This window comes from Anas platyrhynchos, chromosome 19 (genome assembly GCF_047663525.1).
Source record: "Anas platyrhynchos isolate ZD024472 breed Pekin duck chromosome 19, IASCAAS_PekinDuck_T2T, whole genome shotgun sequence".
In the NCBI taxonomy this organism is placed as follows: Eukaryota; Metazoa; Chordata; class Aves; order Anseriformes; family Anatidae; genus Anas; species Anas platyrhynchos.
Window position 1 is genome coordinate 7,190,910 of NC_092605.1, and position 19,861 is coordinate 7,210,770.

Sequence of the window (19,861 nt, forward strand, 5' to 3'; positions counted from 1 at the left end):
GAGAAACATTTAAATCTGGTCTGGATATAAGGCCAAGTGACTTCTTGACCAGTATCTAGCACCTCCATTCATACTCAAATATCCATCTTCAGGCTCAAATTCATCATCACAACCACAAAAGGCAGAGAGACATAATAGCTAGTTTCTGCAGTGCAATTATTTTATTGGACAATTAAAATTCTTAAGTTCATATGTACTTCGCAACACAATATCTGCATTTTTGCAAAAATTAATACTAGTATTCATGCATTTTGCTGTTTAGTGGGACCTGAATCTAGCTGTCAGCTACAATTTCAACTGTATTCTCACTCTATTATTCCATTTCTCCACTGCTATAATTGTATCAAGTGTTATAACCCCATTCATTGTAGCCCAAATTCAAAGGAAGTAAAAAAATTAAACTATTTGTATTACATTACAGAGAACTAAATGATTTTTCAATAATGCAAATTACAAAATATAACTTTAAGAACTCTTTATAGCACAGCCATTTAAAGCTGATAGAAAGTCTAAATATTTGAGCATTTCTGAATATAACATTTTAGGTATTAGTAATTACAGCCCTCTGAATCCTAAAGACATAGGTTCTTTGATTCTCGTTCACATATCCTGATTCATATAAGTATATGCTGGACTGTACTTACACTTACTTTCTTTATCACTTTCTTCCATTAAAAACACGTGACTTGGTTAATATACTCTAGCTCAAATTGTATGCCAGTGTTTTGTTGCCCAGTTTTCTCCCCACATCCTCATTGCCTGTGTTTTCTAAAAAAATAAAACAGGAATACTAAAAAACAGTATAAGTCCATCCAATTTGACAGCATACAAGAAAACTGCAGTGGCAGAACAGACTTGCCTTACCTACTGTACATTAATTTCTAAAATTGAAACATGGAAAACACCAACCGACACAGCAGCAAAATAGATACTTTCTCATCATGAAAAGAAGTAAACCTCTCTCCTACTCTTTGCTGTTTTTACAGTTATTTAAGTGTTACTATCATAGTACAACACATTGACATATCATATTAAAATGATATGATATTGTCAAACTTGTGTGGTGACAATCCACTTTCTGACTGTACAGTTAATTACCAAGGAATTCCAGAGACATCCCTTTTAAGAAATACCATTGTGACTGAACTTCTCATATGGCAAGAAAAACAAAAGGGTACAATTAAATTACATTAAATTAAAATAAATATTAGAAATGCTATTATATGTGTTTGCCAAAAGCAGTCCAAAGGACCCTGTTTACCTTTAAATCAAAAAGAGAATGTTTTCATTTTAAGATTCATAGAATCTGATTTAAATTTTGGATCATAGCTCTTACATGGGAAAGAAACAAAAACAAACATAAATGGGAAAAGGGGTGCAAACAGATGGAAGGAAAAACTAAAACAGATTAAAAATGGGGAGAGGTAGGAAACCAGTGATTACTTCCAGTACCACATTCCTACTGCAGTAACTCTCAATAATGAACTGCTGCAGAAGCAGCAAGATGCAAACAACTGTGGATATGCAGCAGCTAAGATGTGAGACTCTGTATGAAGAGTAAGGTTCGGCCGACTGTCATGCTTCTTTTCCAACCTAGTGGAAACTTCATAAACAATGCTCAAAAACATTCCTTCATCAGGATATGAATCAGTGCTAGTAAGCCAGTGTATGAGTCAAAAATTACACAATCACTCTCAACATTTAGTGAGGCTCAAAATTATTCTGAGCCTTTTATATGTCAGGTGTTTTAGCATCAACATTGATTTCTACCCTGTATTACTTCTGATAAGCGTAGGTTGCTAATCACTTAAGAGACTGGGTCAGCATTTCTCACACCAATCTGATTATTTTAGAAGTTTTCTCATTAGATTTAGGGTAGACCCCCTGTATCCTGTCCCAAAATGGTTCCAGTGGTTTATGTAATTAAAGAGCTGATACAATTTATTTCGTTTCTCAAATCCTGGAGCTTTGGGTATTACACTGTGATAGGCAGAGAAAAATGAGCTGCTAAAGCCACCAAACATTCCAGCAATGGCCAGTTCAAACTCTGAATGGCCATAAAAGGAAGCAGGGTCAAAGATAATTGGCCCAGAGTCATCCTCAGCCACATTTCCTGCCCACATGTCCCCATGCAGGAGGGCAGGAACAATTTCTACATCATGGAACATTTCAGGAATCTTTATCTGAAAGAGCAAGAACAAACATTCAACAATTAAAGAGCTTTAAACAAAATATTAAATAAACAAATTAGCGTAGTGTATATGAGACTAAGCTGCTCAAATGCTACCTGTTTTCAGTCTTCATGGAGTAATTTTGAAGTTGATGGCTACATGCATAAATCTAAACTGCAAGCCAGTAATAAGTGTTAGACAGCTTAGCAATTCATTTTAATTCATGCTCTATCAACATCTGGAATTAATGTATTGTTTCTAGACATGAACAGTATGGGACATCATAAGACATAAAATAAATGGAGTCAGTGACAAAAGGGGAAGCAAGAAACATCTGGGAACACGTTTGTGCTGTGCAGCTTGCAGAGGAATACCTTCCTGGTTGTTTCTCACTCACTGCATAGAGTATGACCAGGACCAGTCTCAGCTGTGAACCTGGACCAATTAAAAAAATCTGCCTAGGCAGCAGAATCTTACCCAGTTTGCAACACCAAGTTCTTAGACAGGATTTAACATATTCTTATTTGAGGTATTCAAAGAAATTAGTCAGTGCTGACTTGCAGGTTTATTTTCACTATCTATTAAAAAATGGAAGAGCAACATTAATTCTTTTCAGCTGCGTTGGTAGCCCAGCCATGAAACTAATCTAGTTACAGCTGTTTAATAAAAACTATGTAAATCTGCTATAAAACACATTCAAAATACCACTTGTACATAATTTCTAACTTTCTAAAAAAATCTTTAAGACATGGTTCATACTTTTAGCTGTGACCAAAGCTCTCTTGCTTCTCTGTCTCCATAATCTTTTTCAATCAAATCCAATTGTGCCTGGAGTCTGTGACGAATAAAGAAAGAAGGCCAATCACTCTGCCATTCATTCACCTAGAAAATATGATGCAGAAGTTTATAATAAACAATGTTAACATATGCACAGTCAATATTAATAATCCATATCAAGTTAAGATGCTTGATGCTGACACATTGGCCTAGACAATGTTACTATTAGACATGCTAATTAGAATGCTGTTAAACATTTAGTCAATTGCTGAGTTTGAAGTCACGCTCTATTCCATGCCTAGTGGGGCTGTCTTTAACACGAGATAGAAGTTGAGGTTCTGTCAATTTTCATTCACTTAAATTTTCGTAATGTGCTTTAGAGGTACAGTTTCTGATGAGCCCATTTCAGTTGTTCCATATTATATTCCAAATTCTTTCTGGAAATGCAAAAGGATTATTTAATTATTATTGGGTAATGTGTTTCTAATTTGGGAAAAAGCTATACTTCACAAAGTGTATGAAATACAGAACATTCACTCAGTTAAGCAGCAGAATGAAACTCTATCATGTGCAGAGCCAGCACATAACTGATGTATCTCAGAGACAGTTCCGATGTCTTATGTGATGAAGTCCTCTAAAAACAGTGGATGTAACCAATTGAAATCCATATAGTACGAGTTTAGAAAACCCAAAACAAAGACATGGTTTGTAAAGGGATACTTATGTTGTTAAGTATCACCATGTTAAAGAACTACCAAATAATTTCAAATTCTCATCCAATTCGTTCTATCTACTTGCTACGTGCATGGTAGCAAGCTGCACACATTGAAGATCCATCATATTTGTCTCACCATCAGATCAAAATGAAACTGTGAAAGAACTGTTATCATAAAGCTGCAGGCCAACGAACCAAACCTTTGTATAAGGAATTAACAGAACTCTAAGAATACATTAGCTTTCACAGACGTGGAACATACCTGTGGTATGTAACCACAGCAAGTGGCTACATGGAATCCAAACTTATCCACATACTGAAACTCAGAGTGACTGGCTCCTTTACCTAAGAAACATAATAAACACAAGGAAAAATCTTGAGATTTTGTAAAATAAGAATTTTACAAAATCATTATTATTTTGTAAAATAAGAATTCTTTGTATGGTTTCCTTTTTTTTTTTTTTTTCCATTTGTATCCTATTCCAATTTTCAAAAAATGATGAAAATCATTTCATGGAAGTCAATAGAAACTGGATCATGACCCTACACTGCTGAATTATAGTTGTCGTCAAGGAGCAGCAATTATATGTTTGAGTTCATATTTCAGTTTGCATATTTGAGTTCAAAAATATAATCCCCTTTAAACATCTTTAAATAGAAATTAATAACTATGACCATATTTTTAAAAGTTAATTGTCTGAACCAACAGTGAAAGAAAAGTCTGTAAGGTCAAGAAAATTTTAACAGTGATTGTACATGAAGCTAAAAGGTTTAACTAATGCAGAGAAAGACATTAGTCTAAATCTTCAGTTTGACATAAGACATGTTGAAAGCTATCAAATATTTCATACTAAATTTCAGTAGCAGCATAATTTTACACACAAAACATGCAAAATGAATAATTAAAGATAAGTTAATTTAGTTTTGTGAAGGATAAAAGTACTTCATATTTAAAATTTGCAATAATGACTCCTGTATATGATCTCCACATTTGAGAAGTGTGGGATAGGGACAGGAAGTATCTCTCATGAAACAGTGCCCCATTATTGACTGGAACCAAATTATAATAAAGCAATATTATACCACAGGCAAATTAATTGTTTCATTTTTTGTTTTAGTACATTATATTTATACTCTACCAACTGTGTTTCCGTCCTTTCTCAATTTGTCTCTGAGTGACTGGTTATAAAGATGAAGCTCTGCTATCTGCTTTCCAAGCTTTGAAGAGTATCTATAGAAACAAAGAACAAAACAAAACTGAAAAAAGTTCAATTCAGAATGACCAATACTAGCATAGTATGGTTGAAAGTTCTAAATTTGCCAGAAATAATCAACTTCACAAGTACATAATAGGGAGCAAATGGCTTGACGGTGACTCTGATTATATAACATAATAAAAATGAATATAAATCAATGTTCTTGCAATAAAAAGTAAACAAAACACAAGGCTGCATAAAGAAGAGCATAGAGTGCAAGCCATCAAGTAATCCGCCTTGTCAGTTCCACATAAAAAAAGAAGAGAACAGAACACGGTATCTACTCTGGGGTCTTACACAGATCATTTAGACAGCAATAAGGATGGCAAATTAAAAAAAAAAAGTCACAAGCAAGGATTGAATTGAGGTTGCTTACTGTAGAAGAAAAAATGAACAAAAAGCGGTTAAAATACTGCACAGGTAGTTAAACAGGAGCTGCATGAAAGGAAACAAATTGCTTCTCCATGCCCAGAACGTGTAGAAAAGACATAACGGGTTTAAAATTTCAGCAAGGACAACTGAGGTTAGCCATTAGAATTTTTTTTCTAGGAATAAGTGGGATGGATTGGAATGGACTGAGGAGGCTGTGGAATTACTGTTGTCCTTCCAGTAAAAACAGGTTGTTTTGATAAACAATTGCCAGACGAGACGTAGGTATTATTATGTTCCCTTAGAGCAGTGGAACAAGGGTAAGATTCTTGAAAGCCTAATTCTATGTTGGGTGGGTGACTAATAAAGTGGAATTAATACATTTTCTACCTCACCGGGGAAAGAAGGACTATACTCAGCCATTCTCACATTCACCTCAATAGCACTGCAGCACATGCAGATAAACTGGTCAACCAGGCAGCATACATGCTGCTAGAGTGGCAAAGTGTGCCATTTCTGCTCCAGGCAGAGAGCCAGGGAAGAGCAAAGCATTGGGCAGGAGTACACACACATAAATATATATATTTTTTTATGTATATGTGTATATAAAATATATGTATATATAATTATATATATACAGAGATATAAAATATGTATATGTGCACAGAAATATGGATCTTAACAGATAACATGCTGTATCTCTGAGAATAATGAGGTCCTTCTTGGGAAGATTTCTGACCAAGTGTAAGAAAAATATCCCAAAGACACAGTAAAGAGAACAAGATGTAAAAACATACTTGTTGAGATGCTTCATCTTTAGGTACTCCATGACAAACATTGCTCCTCCTCCGGGAAGGTCAATTACTTTAATAGGCTGAGGCACTCTCACAATATTGGTTTTCTGAATTGATTCCAAACTTGCCATTTCCCCTTCAAACATTTTTCTAGCCTGTTAAGGAATAAGAATACCCCAAGGCTAAACTACAGACATCTGGAACAAGTAATTTGGAAAAAAACAGCACTGTTTAAAAAGACTTAATTAGTTTTGTTAAACGAATGTAGCTTTCATTTGTTGGGGAGACTCAAGTACCTTAATTCAAATATTATTTTTATATTTCAAAACTTGCTCCAGGGTAGTGGGATATGTAATATTTCACCTGGAACTCCTAGTTGCTTATGGAGTTCAATTACTCAGGTGTTAGAAGATCTCTAAGGATAAAAACCAAGACCTCCTCCTTCAAAATTACATGTGACCACTACTAAATGAAGGAAAAGTCTGAATCCTTAAGATGGTTCTCCTCTCCATGCAGGTCAATGGCCAGCAGACAGAGGTAAAAGTACAGAAACTAAGCCTGTACTCAGCATTTCTGAAGTGAAAATTCTGTTCTTCACAGCAGTTTCATTTTTTTAATAAAGCAAAATTTTGATCTCCTGTGTGCAAGAGACAATTGAGTGATGTATTCATTTAGTAATAGAAAAGCCAAGAGCTTGGCCTGAAAAGTTGCAAGAATCTTACTGCTAGAAACCCAAAAGACAAGGAGGAAGTTTGAAACCTCTAGCTTAAAATAAATAAACAAAACAAAACAAAACAAAAACACAGAGTTTTAGCACTGGCACCCTTTGTTTCCTCCCTCACTACCACTATTCTCTTCTCACAAATGAAAGATGAAGAGGAAAGCAGTGAATGCAAATTCAGCTTTAGGCTTTTCCAGACCAAGTAGTACAATAACAGCTCTGTTTTCAGCCCCTTGTTTACATATAGCAAGGCTAAGTCCTGTTTTTGAGGGTTATCATATAGCGTTACACCTAATTTTGCATTAACCAAACCCACCAGGTTGATATTTGATGTAAAATAAACTACAGCTTTTAAAAGAAAACTGAAAGAAAAGCTGAAATAATTACAAGTAAGCCAGAAAACACAGAACTCAAAATCATCAACAATCATCCACATTGAAAAGAAAAAACTCTCGACATGCAATAATATTAACAGTTAAGTATCTGCTAGCATTAACCTGAGGCTTATGGTTGATTTTAACAAATACTCTTCCACTGTCTGTTTCATAAGCTTGGCCTTGGCTAATGTATCCTCCTCCCGAGCTCCCAAAGGCTTTCAGAACTGAAGTTTTCAATTCTCTTCTCAGGATCTCTTCCATGGTAATTTCCAGGCTGCTGCAGCTGCCTTCTGCTAACTGCACTGCAAAACAAGATTAAAGGTCTGGGTCCTTCTCTCTCTGTCACTCTGCTGTGAGGTAGAAAGGGCCACCCACCAAATAAATAATAATAACAAAATAGCACCTCCCAAGTAAATCCAGAGATAATGTTTCAAAATGCTTAGTTTCACATTGGCTTTTACAGCTAGACAATAAACAAATATTTGTGAGAATAAGACTGAGAGGCGTGTCCTGGGTCCTTTCTCAACTGTGCTGAGAGCTGCTGGTATTTGTAGTTTGAAGCCGTTTTTCTTTTTTAAGCTCTGCGTTTGCTTTGGCAAAGAGGTAATTTTGCAACCAATCCACTAGAGGGAGACCAAATGCAACAATACAAACCCTGCACATTTGTTGCGCTATTGCGGTTCTTTAAGGTATGAAAAACAAAGTTGCAGTCCGTCAGGATGCAATTAGAACATGCTGATGACTGTAAGGCAGCCAACACAAATATAGGGAGAGTATTTTAGTATTTTATTTTTTCTCTGCTTGTAGTTGCATGGCATAGAAAAAAAATTCTGTTGTTATCACTAAGATGTTTAGAACGCTTCTGTCTCAGGACACAACGCACTCCGGCAAGAAACAAGAGCTTTTTACTTTCTGAAAGTTTCCTCAAATCAGTGAGATACTAAGGTGATCATTTCTGGACATTATCAAGTGAAAATTCATAGTAAAATTCAAACTGGTAAATTAATTTGGGACAGTTACTTTTCCTATGTGCTTCTTCTGATTTCATGTCATTTTTAAGAAGTAATTTCTCCTTTTAGTCTCACTTCATATTCTGTAATACCCAGAAAGATGCCTTGGTTGTGCTTGAGTTAATCATTTAACACTGACAAAGGGCACAGACACCCTCAGTACAACATCTCGTAACCCAAACCCTACAGTATTTTTTTAAATAATTCATGGATAAGATAATGCCCATGGCTACGCAGCTATGAGTGAATCTTAGCATGTCACAGTCTGGCAGTTCTTGTTCCTACTTGAAGCACGTATGCCTACCATCCCTGCAGGGACTTGTTCTATCGTTACCACTGACTTACTGCATTTCTCTCTTTCCGCTACTACTTGTTTGAATTTGTTTGTATAAGCTACTTGGGTCAGACAAAGAAGGAATGATTACTGGACAAACACTGGTTTCATTTAGGTGGGCTTCTCACTACACTCACAAATGGTTATAACCCTACCTAGAGCAGAAGATGGGTATAGTAAATTATTTCTCAAGCAAAACTAGAGCATAGCTCATTGTGGTACACAGAGCAGCTCTCAGGGGGCCCTGGGAGGTCCCTAGTAAAACCTGGAGTACAATGGACAGCTCTGAAAGGTCTCCAATGGATGTTAGAGCACACCTGGGGGAACTGGGAGGCTTTCAGGGTGTGCCAGACCACAGAGGGAGGCCCTGGAAGACTCTAGCACGCGCTAGGAGGCCATGGGATGCCTACAGGGGATACTAAAGGGTACTGGGGTCCCTTGAAGGTCTCTAGAGTACTCCGGGAAGTTTCTAGGGAGTGCTAGAGCTCACTGGAAAACCCTGTGAATTTTCCTAGGGGTACTAGCTTACACTGGAAGGTCCTGAGAGCCTCTGGGGCACACTGGGAGGCCTCTAGTGCTCTCTAGAGTGCACTGGGGGTCCGTGGAAGGCCTCAAGTATCCTAAACTATCAGGCTGGGGGGTGCTGTGAGGCATGTGCAAGTCATAGAGTGCACTGGGAGGCATCCAGGGGACACTAGATTGCACTGGAGGGCCATGGGAGGCCTCAGGGCTGCACTGAGAGGCCTCTAGAGCATCCTAGAGGACACTAGGGGTGACTGTGAGACTCTCAGGGGGAGCTAAAGAACAGTGGGAAGCCCTGGTAGACATGCAGATGCTCTAGAGCAGACTGGAGATTCATGGAAGGCATGTACTGAGCACTGGAAGGTGTTTAGGTCCTCAAAGTTACGGACTGACTACAAAGAAACTTTTCTACCATCCACATTTATGTGAGCAGAACGCTGTTTATAGATTAAGAGCACAAGCTGGAAAAATGCAGCTCATGACTGGAGTCAGAAACATCAATTGAGTATGCAGAAAAGTACTCAAAAGTGGTGAGAAGCCACGTTCCAGGTTACCTTAGCTGTACCTTTCCATCATATGTTTAAAATAAGTATTGACTCTTCTAGCAATCCTTCTATGAAGTCCAGCTGTAATATTTTATACCATTCACATCACTCACATACTAGCTGTCAAATAGATTACCAACAAAAGAGATACAGAAAGTGATGTTGGGGTGAGGTAGAGACAAAGTTAAATCACAGTAAACATGTGCACTGACACCCAAAGCAACTTGATTATGGTCATGATCTTGAGCAGTTTGAGGCAGTTAGATCATATGACTAGATAGTGAAAATGCAAAGTAATTTGGATTTCAGGATATACGATGCCCTAAAGAGTGCCCTACCTTTAGGCCAATGGTCTCCAACTGCTGAAAAGAAGGAATCATGCTGTAGGTAGCAACTGAGCACCTGGGGAAAGGAGTGAAGTACTTGGGCAACAAAATAGACAAGGAGCAAATAACTTTTTTTTTTTCTTCACATTCTCCAATTTACATGTTAAGAAGGGGGGAAGGGGAGAACAAGGACAGTGAGTGTTCATCCACAATGTTACTACTGAAGCCCAAATTTTTGCAGTCCAGTCCACTACAGATCTTTTCTACAATTTCCAGTGAAGATGTCAATAGGTGTCTCTAACACCTCTCTGACCATTCTGACGTTCTACTTTTGTTTAAACCAGGAAGAGGACTCGTTTAATACAAATATATTGCATCACATACAGAGACTAGCCAAGAGATAGGCCAGATTTCTGTTTGCTTCCATTCTGGATCAATATTTAACTAGGTGAATTGCCTAGTTTCCTAACATTCCTGTTAATGCTGTTTAATAGAATCCAATTCCACCCCCCTGCCATGGGTAGGGACACCTCCCACCAGCCCAGGTTGCTCAGAGCCGCATCCACTCTGGCCTTGGGCACTTCCAGGGATGGGACATCCTCAGCCTCTCTGGGAAACCTGTTCCAGTGCCTCACCAGCCTCATGGCAAAAAAAATCTTGTCAAGAAGAGTTCCCAGTCAAGCAGCTTCGAACATCATTTCAAACATGAAGTATAACAGTTCAGAAGTGTTCCAGATGGGCTAGAGGGACCAGTCTGAAAACATCCAGCAGACCTCCACGAACCCTGGCTGCACAGCCCATTCAGCACCACGGCCAGGGCCTGCAGGAAGACACCGACTGCATCAACCGCATCACAAGGGAGCTGGGAACCGGTAAGGGGCTGCAGAGGACTCAGTGCCTGGGTGCTGCTGGGCTCTAGGCTTGAGAGCTCTCCTCAGGATCATGCTGTAGTGGGGTTTGTAATTGTTTACTTGCCCTACTCTTCTTGTTTTGTTCTCCTTCTAACATCTGTTTTCTGATATACCTCAGGTTGTACAGAAGACAGATATTCCCATGCATGCCAAGGAAAAGATTACGTACTTCTCCACTGGGAGAAGAGCATGTAAAGAATCACAGGAAAACAAAGCAGCTATACAGGACTGTGTAAGCCAAGAACTAGGAAAGACTTCCCATCATAAAAACCTCTCTTCTTTTGATAGAAGTTACAGTTGCTCAGTGAAGAACTATCAAAGGACAAATTATTCAGAGCTCCTTTAATCCTGTAGATATGATTTTCAATACAATTGCACAGGCTGTAGCTCAGTATACAATATTACCCATCCCTTGGGAAATTCCAGTGAATTCTTTGAGATTTCATTGAAGAGTGCGTTGAAAATAATTATTTTTTAAAATAACAATAATAATAAAAAATAATTGTGATTCTGGTGTGCCTTAACTACCAGACGTGATCCATCTCGTGAAGAGACTTAAGTTATAATACACTCTCAAGATGTTTCTACAATACATAAGTATACATACACTGCATGTTAAAAAAAATAAAAAATGAGTGGTTCTTTTATCCTTTTTCCTTGCCCAAATAAGAATGGAAAGGGAGCAAAATTATGACACAGAACTAGGAAATATGAAATGAGAATATGGGTAAAAGGAAACATGGCTTGCCACATTCAGAATGCGTGGAGGGAGCCAAGAAGAAGGAATAGATTAGAAGGAAAAGCAGGCTACAGCCTGCTTTAAACTAGAGAGAATACGATAATTAACAAAGGCATGCCTGGAACACAAAGAACAACAAAATAACCAAAGAGAATTGTAAGAATGGAAAAGAGCTATACAATACATAATTTTAAAAAGTTACCTTATAGAACTGCAGCGGTTTCTTCTTTAGGGTTCACTAGCAGCCTGCTTTCAGAAGAAAAGATCTCATCCTCTTCTTCATCTTCTAATTAAACTGCTGCGTATTAGAACTCAAAACTAAGGCATCCACAGTATAACTTGCTATTACGTCCCATTTGCATTCCTCCTCACACACCTATCATTTTTAGTTGTTGCACAAAACAGATTAAAAAAAAAAAGATTAGCCTACTATCCCTAAAACCATGCCCCTAAGTACCACATCTACCCTTTCCTTAAACACCCCCAGGGACAGTGACTCCACTACTCCCCTGGGCAACCTGTTCCAATGCCTGACCACTACTTCTGATAAGAATTTTTTTCCTAATATCCAACCTATGAAGACATGGAAATGATCTGTTAAGGGATCTAACCAGAGGGACTGCTGAGTACATTTCCTCAGCTAGTTTCACTAAGCTGTGCTAAATTTGTGTGAAAGGTGTAAGGATATGGACACAGACAGAACATTTCAACAACAGCACCCATAGTTGGCAAAAACACACAAAGTTTGAAGTCACAGTATCATTCAATCCTATCTGCATGTTGTATGTTCTCTCCAATGACACACTGCTTCTGATCAAAATCTATGACTGTGGTCCTATCAGCCGCTTTGACCATAACTGTCTAACAGGCTAGGGACTTTTAACAGGCCAGAACAAGTAGCTCCCCAAGAATGAAAGCAAGCCATGAAGTTTTAATTCAGAAAACAGAGACAACAATGATCAATGGAGAAACTTTTTATTTAAGCCACAAGATAAAAGTGATTCTACTGAGCAGAGCTTTAAAACTCTTCAAAGCAAAAGTTAAACAGCCAGTGAGAAAAGGGATAGAACTAAGGAAAAGTTGTATCAAGTGATTGTCTTCTCTACAATTGCTTCATATTCTTACAAACAACAGCAACTAGAAAACCCTCAAATCTGTCAGTATATCCTGTAAAAATCATTTTTAATTAAGTCATTCTCAAACATTCAAAATTCACGTTAGGCATCATGCATTTCTCTCACCTAGCTGGCACGGCTGCACTGCAGTATCATTACCAGCCTATATCAAAAACAAAAGTTAGAATTTTAGTATTATTTTGCAAGTACAATAAATAGCTAGTCTGCAAAGCTATTGTTACAGAATTACAGAATTTCTGGTAATGGTGGAGAGCTGCTGTTCTGTGAGTTACATTTTAACTCCTTTTGGTTTCATGTCTCTTATCCTAAGAGCTAGAAAGTGCACTTAGTGGGGAATGAAAAACAGTAAATTATCTTACAGCATCTGTAGTCTAGATTACAGAAAATTTATGTGAAGACCATACCATGCTCAGATGGCATTGTCCTGTCGGCAACGACAGCAATCAAAAAGTGCATCTTTTTATTAGTGAGAGAGGACATCTTCACATGGTATATAAAAGAAGACTGTCTTACCTGAAAAGATCTGCTTTAAGATTGCATGCTATGGGACAAAAGCATCATCCAGAAAAGAAAACAGAGGTAGTTCAGGTAAAAACAAAATTGTTCTAGAGTGGGAACTAGCTGAGCAGAAAACACAGAAGAGCCTGAAAAAATGTCATGAGACACCAAAATACATACGCCAGAAAAATTTCTAAGCAATTTCACACTGCTTTGCAACAGAATAGGAAGCAGTCTCCATCCAACAGAATCACATTAACAAAATGATTAGCAGGTCCAAATCACTTTTTACAGTTCCAATTATGCAGTTGTCTTGTTGACTTTCAAAATACTTCATTGTTCCCATGCACATAACTGGAAATGAAGAGCTTATAGAATCTGAGCAATCAATCATGGAAGAGACAGGAGGAACAGCAAAAAATGATGAACTAACTACTCTTTTAGCCATCTGCTCAGTAACTGATAAAAGCAATCTTCCATTTCACAACAGCTTCTCTAATGTTTTCCACTAGGGTGCAAATGCAAACTCCAGCATTTCTCTCCTCTGAAGAACAACTGGTCCCTAACAGAACCTGTTCCAAATCATTTATGCTTTAGTGCTTGATTCTATTAACTTGTCTAGTCTCAAGCCTACAATGCCTTCTTGACACTGATGGGCCTTTTATGCAACAGAGTAAGCTCCTTCCTTAGATAGTTCCCTCTCCAACTATGTTAAAAAGGAATGAATATGCTATACCTGGTATTCAGCAGGAATCACTGATTCTGCGTCTTTTGTTGTGAAAAGAGGGTCAAGGGTCTAGCAACTATATTAACATTACCATTCCTGCAGTTGCAACACCAAGTATGTGGTTTGCCAAGCAACACAGGAAGCATCTGGCTTGAGCAGAAAGTCACTTGACCAGATTTCTCATAATGTTTAGAGAAGACCCTCTGTACCCTGTACCAAAATGGTTCCAATGGTTCATGTAGTGAAAAAGCTGATAAAGCTTCAGGCGCTTCTCAAACCCTGGAGCTTTGGGAATTTTACTGTGATAAGCAGAGTAAAAAGAGCTAGTGAAGCCACCAAACATCCCTGCTATTGCAAGCTCATACTCTGAATGGCCATAGAAAGAAGCTGGATCGAAGATAATTGGACCAGAATCATCCTCTGCTACGTTTCCTCCCCAAAGATCTCCATGCAGGAGGGCAGGAACAATTTCTACATCACAGAACAAACTGGGTATCTTCAACTGCAGGGGAAAAAAAAGCAAGACATATCAATGATAAATTTAAAGTGAATGATCATAGGGCTTTATGCATGCAAAGGTTGCAAAGCATGAATTCAAAGTTCTACTAAGTCAGTTAACAAAAAACTTCAATTCAAACAGCATAGGGCCTGGTCAAAAGAGATGCTGATAAAATCAAGAGGATTTCTATTTTTACATAAAAGCCAGCAACTGAAGACATTTCATCCAAATGTTTTTCTAGCATTAAAAAAAATCCAAAATGCAAAACTCCATTTAGTGCTGTAATATTGATCAGCTTTATAAATAATGAAAAATAAAACCCACTTCATTATTAAAAGGCTCAGGAATTTCTTATTAACATTGAAGAAATTTCTACAAACTAGCACACAAATACACAATACTGCTGTCACTTCAGCATATGCAAACATTAAACGAAGAGAGGATGTGCAGAACAGCATTCCCTACATACATTTCTCATCATGAACATGTTCCAGGGAATGAGAATGTGAACTTGATCTAGTATTTCCCAAACAGTAAGGCAAAGCACTGTCTGGCACACATTCACTTTGGAATTTAGGGTGAGTTGATAAAGCCAGTATACCTTAGAATAAAAGGCATTTTATAATCCCTAAAAGTTGTAATCTCTTACCAACAGAGCCTGAGGCATAACGACAAGCAGAAGCTTTGTTTTATGAAAAGAAAATCTAAAGGACTGATACTTAGCTAACACTATTTTGACAACAGAGAGATCTTCTTCTACCTGAAGTTGTGCCCAAAGTTCTCTTGCTTCCCTGTCTCCTGAATTTTTTTCAATCATGTCCATCTGGGGCTGGATTCTTTGCTTGGCAAAGAAAGTCACCCAGTCAGTCTGCCAGTCATTCACCTGAAAGGACAGAATTGCAGATGTTGGTTCTATACCACAGAAGAGATTGATTTTCTTTTATCAAATAAAACTTTGGAGTATTTTACAGTTTTTATGGTGATAGCATCCAGAACACTAAATGCTACTATTTTAATAGAATACTACCTTAAAACATTAAGTTATGGGAAAAATAGTTTTCACTGAGCAATAAAAGACAAAAATTTCAAAAGATATGCTTATCTGATGCACCTGTACGTGCCATCCAAGGCACAACTTTCTTTTGTGGGCTAAAAAATGTTTCTCCTTTTTCTGTTGCCATAGATAAAAATGCATTTCTATTATATTATTTTTGACCCTTTGTGTGTGACTCAAGGCAAAATAAGATAAACTTAAAGTTCTGTCAGTCTCATGAAGTACAACCTACCTGTGGAAGATAGCCACAGCAGGTAACTGTATGAAAGCCAAATTGATCCACAAACTGGACTTCCATTTGCCCTTGACCTTTACCTTTCAAACCAAAGACAAAAATCCAATACCAATGACAAGATTCTAAGTATCTAAAATACAAATGGACCTTAAAAGTTATAGGGTACCATATTTTTTCTACTGAGAATTAAAAAGATCACGCTTTAATATACTTTGTCACAATGCCTTTTGCTATTGCTTTTTTAACATTAAAGCTTAAATATAAAGTAACTACATTATGATCTTTGAAATTACATTTTGAGGTAGAATTATCTCCTCTGATACCATATCTTTGCAGAAACTGTGGTTTAGGATCCCAAATTGAATAAACGTTTTGCTTACATAGGTCCAAAAGAGAACAAACAAAAGCAAAAAAGATGACCCCACGCCCCACCCAGCCTGATAGTTTCTTCCAAATCTATTTTCATGACATCATTAGTGGAAGAAGACAAACTTATCCCAAAGTAACAGGAGCTAATATAACTGCTTTGTAGATTATTATTAACTAGGTTAAATTCGCAAAGAGCTGTGTACCATACCAACTGTGCTCTCTTCTTTCTTCAGCTTCTCTCCAAGTTGCTGGTTATGAAGGTGGAGATCAGCCAGCTGTGTTCCAAGCTTTGCTGAATGTCTAAGAAACAAAAGCATTTTTAGCAACAGAGACATGAGTGAATCCTGTTCTTAACATTCAAGGAATTACTTGGGAAGTTTTATCAAGCAACTGAAAGTTTTGAATCTACACCAAAGTATGTTTTCAAAATATTCTGGCCATACACACCTCTTCTTCCAAAAAAAGGTTACATATTAACATTGAACAAAATATACTTCTATGGTTGTTTCTGATAACACTATTAAAAATTGAAGTGAGAGAAATCATAAGTTTAATAACAACACAAATTCATCAATTCCAATATCTGCCTGGTATCACTTCTGCATTAATTTAAGTAAGATATCTATAAAGAAAAGCATGCATGTTATGCATATTCCTTGTTAAACCTTCTTTGGGAGATGAAGCAAAACAATCATCATCCTCTTCTTTATACCTCTGTCAGTCACTGTGTCTTCTCTAAGGGGTATAGAAGGCAGAAGAGTAAGATGGCCCTCATTTATCTATTTTTAAATAAAAGCTTATCCTTTACACAGTTCGGATAAGTCTTACAGTAACTACAAGCAACTTGTAGAGCCAGTTGCCTCCCATGTTAATGAAATTATGGTATTTTTCCTGTCTCAAACAAAAAATTCCCTTCTGAAAACAAATGATTCAATTGGTCTAACAGTAAAAATTTCAGAAAGGAAGTAATGAAAATACTATGTTTTACCTGTTTAAGCCTCTCATTTCTAAATGTTCCATCACAAACAGAGTACTGACCCCAGGCAGTTCTATAACTTTGATGGGTTTAGGCACTTTTATTGTCTGCGTTTTCAAGATCGCTTCTAAACTTGCCATTTCTCCCTCAAACATTCTTCTAGCCTGCCAAATGAAAGCATTAATCTCTATTAATACCAGTCACAGATAAACAAGACTTTCATAAAACCAAACAAGGCTATAAATATTAAATAAAAAACTAGGGGCAAATGGATTACCACATGTACAAGATAGAGATAAATCCATACCACCAGACCTTGATACCCATTTTAGAATTACAGAAGTTTCACCTCATAAACTGATTCCATGAAAACGACTTAGTTTACAGCATTTTCTATAAACACCAAACCAACTTCATCTGTTGGAGTGTAATTTGTATACACAAAATGTAAGCAATATATCATTAACTCATTATGAAACAAATAACTAGAAACATATGTGCCACAGATATCACTGAGAGTCTAGAAGGGTAGTGCTGGTGTTCATATTTTTCATGGATTTCCTGGCATAGACTGCTTAGTAAGATGGACGATCCTCAAAACAATTTATAGTACTCCCTGAACTATTTATTTTGCCTCATTGGAAAAAAATAAATAAATAAATAAAAATCAATGATAGCAGACAAGCACCCCATAACACACTAGCACACAGAAGCTCTTAGAAACCAAGTCACTACCAATAGCTTTTCCTTTGAACATGTTCTTAATTCAGGACCCTTTTCTGATATTGTTATTCACATTAAGTAAAATCTATTCTCTTGAGTTGCTCTACTGACATCAGTGGTGTTTGTCACATGAATGCTTCTTTAGAACAGTTACAGAGGTCGCAGAAGAGGGCATATAGAAAATCTACAGTATTTGCTGAAAGAAAAAACAGCGAAATATAGTGAATAAAACAGAATACTACCCTCTAGTACTAATACACAAGACACAGTCAGAGGACTGTTTACAATAGGTTTGGATAAAAATTCTGAAGCCTGCAAGAAAAATTGCTCAATTACTGAGACTTGAAATACCTTTGAAAATTAGTAAATACTGTATCTCTATATAAAGCACTATAATTAGTTCAAGTCAGCTGATAACTTTAATAGAATTTTTTAAAAATATAGCATTTTCTAGAGAACTTTATTTTTTCTAAAGAAACTGCTGATATACATCCATTGTGGCATACGCTGCACAGCACTGGAATAGTTTGGCAAAAGTTTGCTTGAATCAGCACTCAGAACCCACTGACTAAGACAAAATAATAGAAAATGATTACTAGGTAGGAAATCTTTCCAGATTTTTTTTCACCAGTCCTATCTTGTAAACAACTGGATTTACTACCTAAACACACATTAGTCAAAAGCCTAAGTGGAATGGCTACACTGCTATCCATTCAAACTATTTTCAGTCTCACATAGAGAATAACCTTTCAGTATTTCTTTGTGTTATCACCTCAGTGCCTTTGATCTTCCCTCCAGCTCCCTGATATGACCAGGTGGTGTAAATAAACTTGAAGTACATGTAGTTGCATACATCCATTCAAAAACACTTATTTGCTATTAAAGGTAAATACAAGTTCTGACTTTATTCCAGCAAACTGTTCACTTGACAGCCCCAATTGCGGAGTCCCTTTAAAGTAAATTCCCCTATCTTTGCTTTTCCAATAAGCACGTCACACAGGTACGTTGTGCTATGCTTATCACTATCAAACACAGGTTGCTGCCTTCTACACTAACTGGTACCAGATACTGAAAGAACAAAGCAGGAACTCTTGATCATGGAAGATATCATTTACTGAGAAAAAACTGTTTCATATTGCAATAAAATACTGTTTTTGTTGCAGTAAAAAAGATACATACCCTCAGGCACTAACTTTACCCCTCCTATAGGCTGCACTTGACACTTGCAGTGTACACAGAAGCAGTGGCACCACCACCTGCACCATGGCAGGGTTGTTTCCAACCCAGGCCATTTTATGATTAGCAATGCCCCAATTAACACCAACCTGCCCGTGTCCTATGCGCTGTAGGCACCCAGCGCTGACACCACACCAGCCACAGGCTCACAGGGAAGAAGCCAGCGAATGAAGCAGACCTTTTACCCCGGCAGCAAGCCACCTGCATACCTGTATTTTATTACCTGAGGCCAGCCGGCAAACCTCCCTCCCTCCCTCAAGAAGAAGCGGAGCCCAGCCCGCCGCCCGCCTCCTCAAAGCAGCCGCCCTCACAGAACCCACTGCCCCTAACCCGGGTGCCCACCACACGCGTTCCCCCCTCACTCCCCCACCTCCGGCTTGGCGTTGCTCTTCACGTACACCCGCCCGCTGTCCGTCTCATAGCTCTGGCCCTCGCTGATGCAGCCGCCGCCCGAGTGCCCGGTTGCCCGCAGCACGGTGGTGCCCAGCTCTCGCTTCAGCGCGGCCTCCATGCTGCCGGCCGGGCCCCGCGCGGAGCCGAGCCTGCGCCGCGCAGCTGAGGCGGGGCCCACAAAATGGCGGCTGCGCCTGAGGTAGCGGAGAAAGGGGGTGGTTGGTTGGCGTTGTGGTATGCGCATCGCCGGACAGGGCGACTGGCCAAAAGCGAGGGCTTGGCTGTAAGTGTTTGGGAGGGTACCGAAGGAGTTGCTTCTTCCCCGATAGGGAAGGGAGAAGTGCGGAATTCCTCCTCAGAGAACTCTGAAAATTCCCTCGCTTGAGGGAACGACGTGGCTGTGGCCGAGGAGAAGGAGAAGGAGCCTCGCTGTCCTTGCTGCCTGCCC

At 38.2% G+C, this 19,861-nt stretch overlaps 2 protein-coding genes across 4 annotated transcripts; both read right to left on the reverse strand.

The window, feature by feature from the left end:
- Positions 1-139: 139 nt before the first annotated feature.
- Positions 140-12,389, reverse strand: FN3K (fructosamine 3 kinase). 3 transcript variants are annotated; one of them, XM_021267357.4, is made up of 8 exons: positions 11,770-12,389; positions 9,930-9,993; positions 7,301-7,482; positions 6,086-6,237; positions 4,803-4,894; positions 3,926-4,008; positions 2,931-3,053; positions 140-2,183 (listed from the first exon to the last, which is right to left on the reverse strand). In XM_021267357.4, exons 3-8 carry the CDS (start codon positions 7,439-7,441, stop codon positions 1,845-1,847), a joined length of 930 nt encoding a protein of 309 aa, XP_021123032.2. In that variant the 5' UTR covers positions 7,442-7,482; positions 9,930-9,993; positions 11,770-12,389; the 3' UTR covers positions 140-1,844. The 3 variants fall into 3 exon arrangements, with proteins under 3 accessions (XP_021123032.2, XP_021123033.2, XP_005012380.2); XM_021267358.4 differs by lacking the exon at positions 9,930-9,993; XM_005012323.6 differs by lacking the exons at positions 9,930-9,993; positions 11,770-12,389 and adding an exon at positions 7,584-7,974.
- A 137-nt stretch (positions 12,390-12,526) lies between these two features.
- On the reverse strand, positions 12,527-19,617 carry FN3KRP (fructosamine 3 kinase related protein). The gene is made up of 6 exons (XM_027471406.3): positions 19,391-19,617; positions 17,074-17,225; positions 16,294-16,385; positions 15,714-15,796; positions 15,188-15,310; positions 12,527-14,430 (listed from the first exon to the last, which is right to left on the reverse strand). The coding sequence occupies exons 1-6, from the start codon at positions 19,529-19,531 to the stop codon at positions 14,092-14,094; spliced, it is 930 nt and encodes a 309-aa protein (XP_027327207.1). The 5' UTR covers positions 19,532-19,617; the 3' UTR covers positions 12,527-14,091.
- Between the last annotated feature and the right edge of the window lie 244 nt (positions 19,618-19,861).

What these genes read in the sequence shown, in the direction of transcription:
- FN3K (XM_021267358.4), bottom strand. Translation starts at nt 7,441, where the DNA reads ATGGAAGAGATCCTGAGAAGAGAATTGAAAACTTCAGTTCTGAAAGCC. An exon ending in AAGATGAAGCATCTCAACAA is followed by an intron (nt 4,895 to 6,085) that starts GTATGTTTTTAC and finishes TTGTTTCTATAG; the next exon opens with ATACTCTTCAAAGCTTGGAA. An exon ending in AAAGGACGGAAACACAGTTG is followed by an intron (nt 4,009 to 4,802) that starts GTAGAGTATAAA and finishes TATGTTTCTTAG; the next exon opens with GTAAAGGAGCCAGTCACTCT.
- FN3KRP (XM_027471406.3), bottom strand. Translation starts at nt 19,531, where the DNA reads ATGGAGGCCGCGCTGAAGCGAGAGCTGGGCACCACCGTGCTGCGGGCA. An exon ending in GCTGTGGCTATCTTCCACAG is followed by an intron (nt 15,311 to 15,713) that starts GTAGGTTGTACT and finishes CTGTCCTTTCAG; the next exon opens with GTGAATGACTGGCAGACTGA. An exon ending in AACTTTGGGCACAACTTCAG is followed by an intron (nt 14,431 to 15,187) that starts GTAGAAGAAGAT and finishes TTTCCCCTGCAG; the next exon opens with TTGAAGATACCCAGTTTGTT.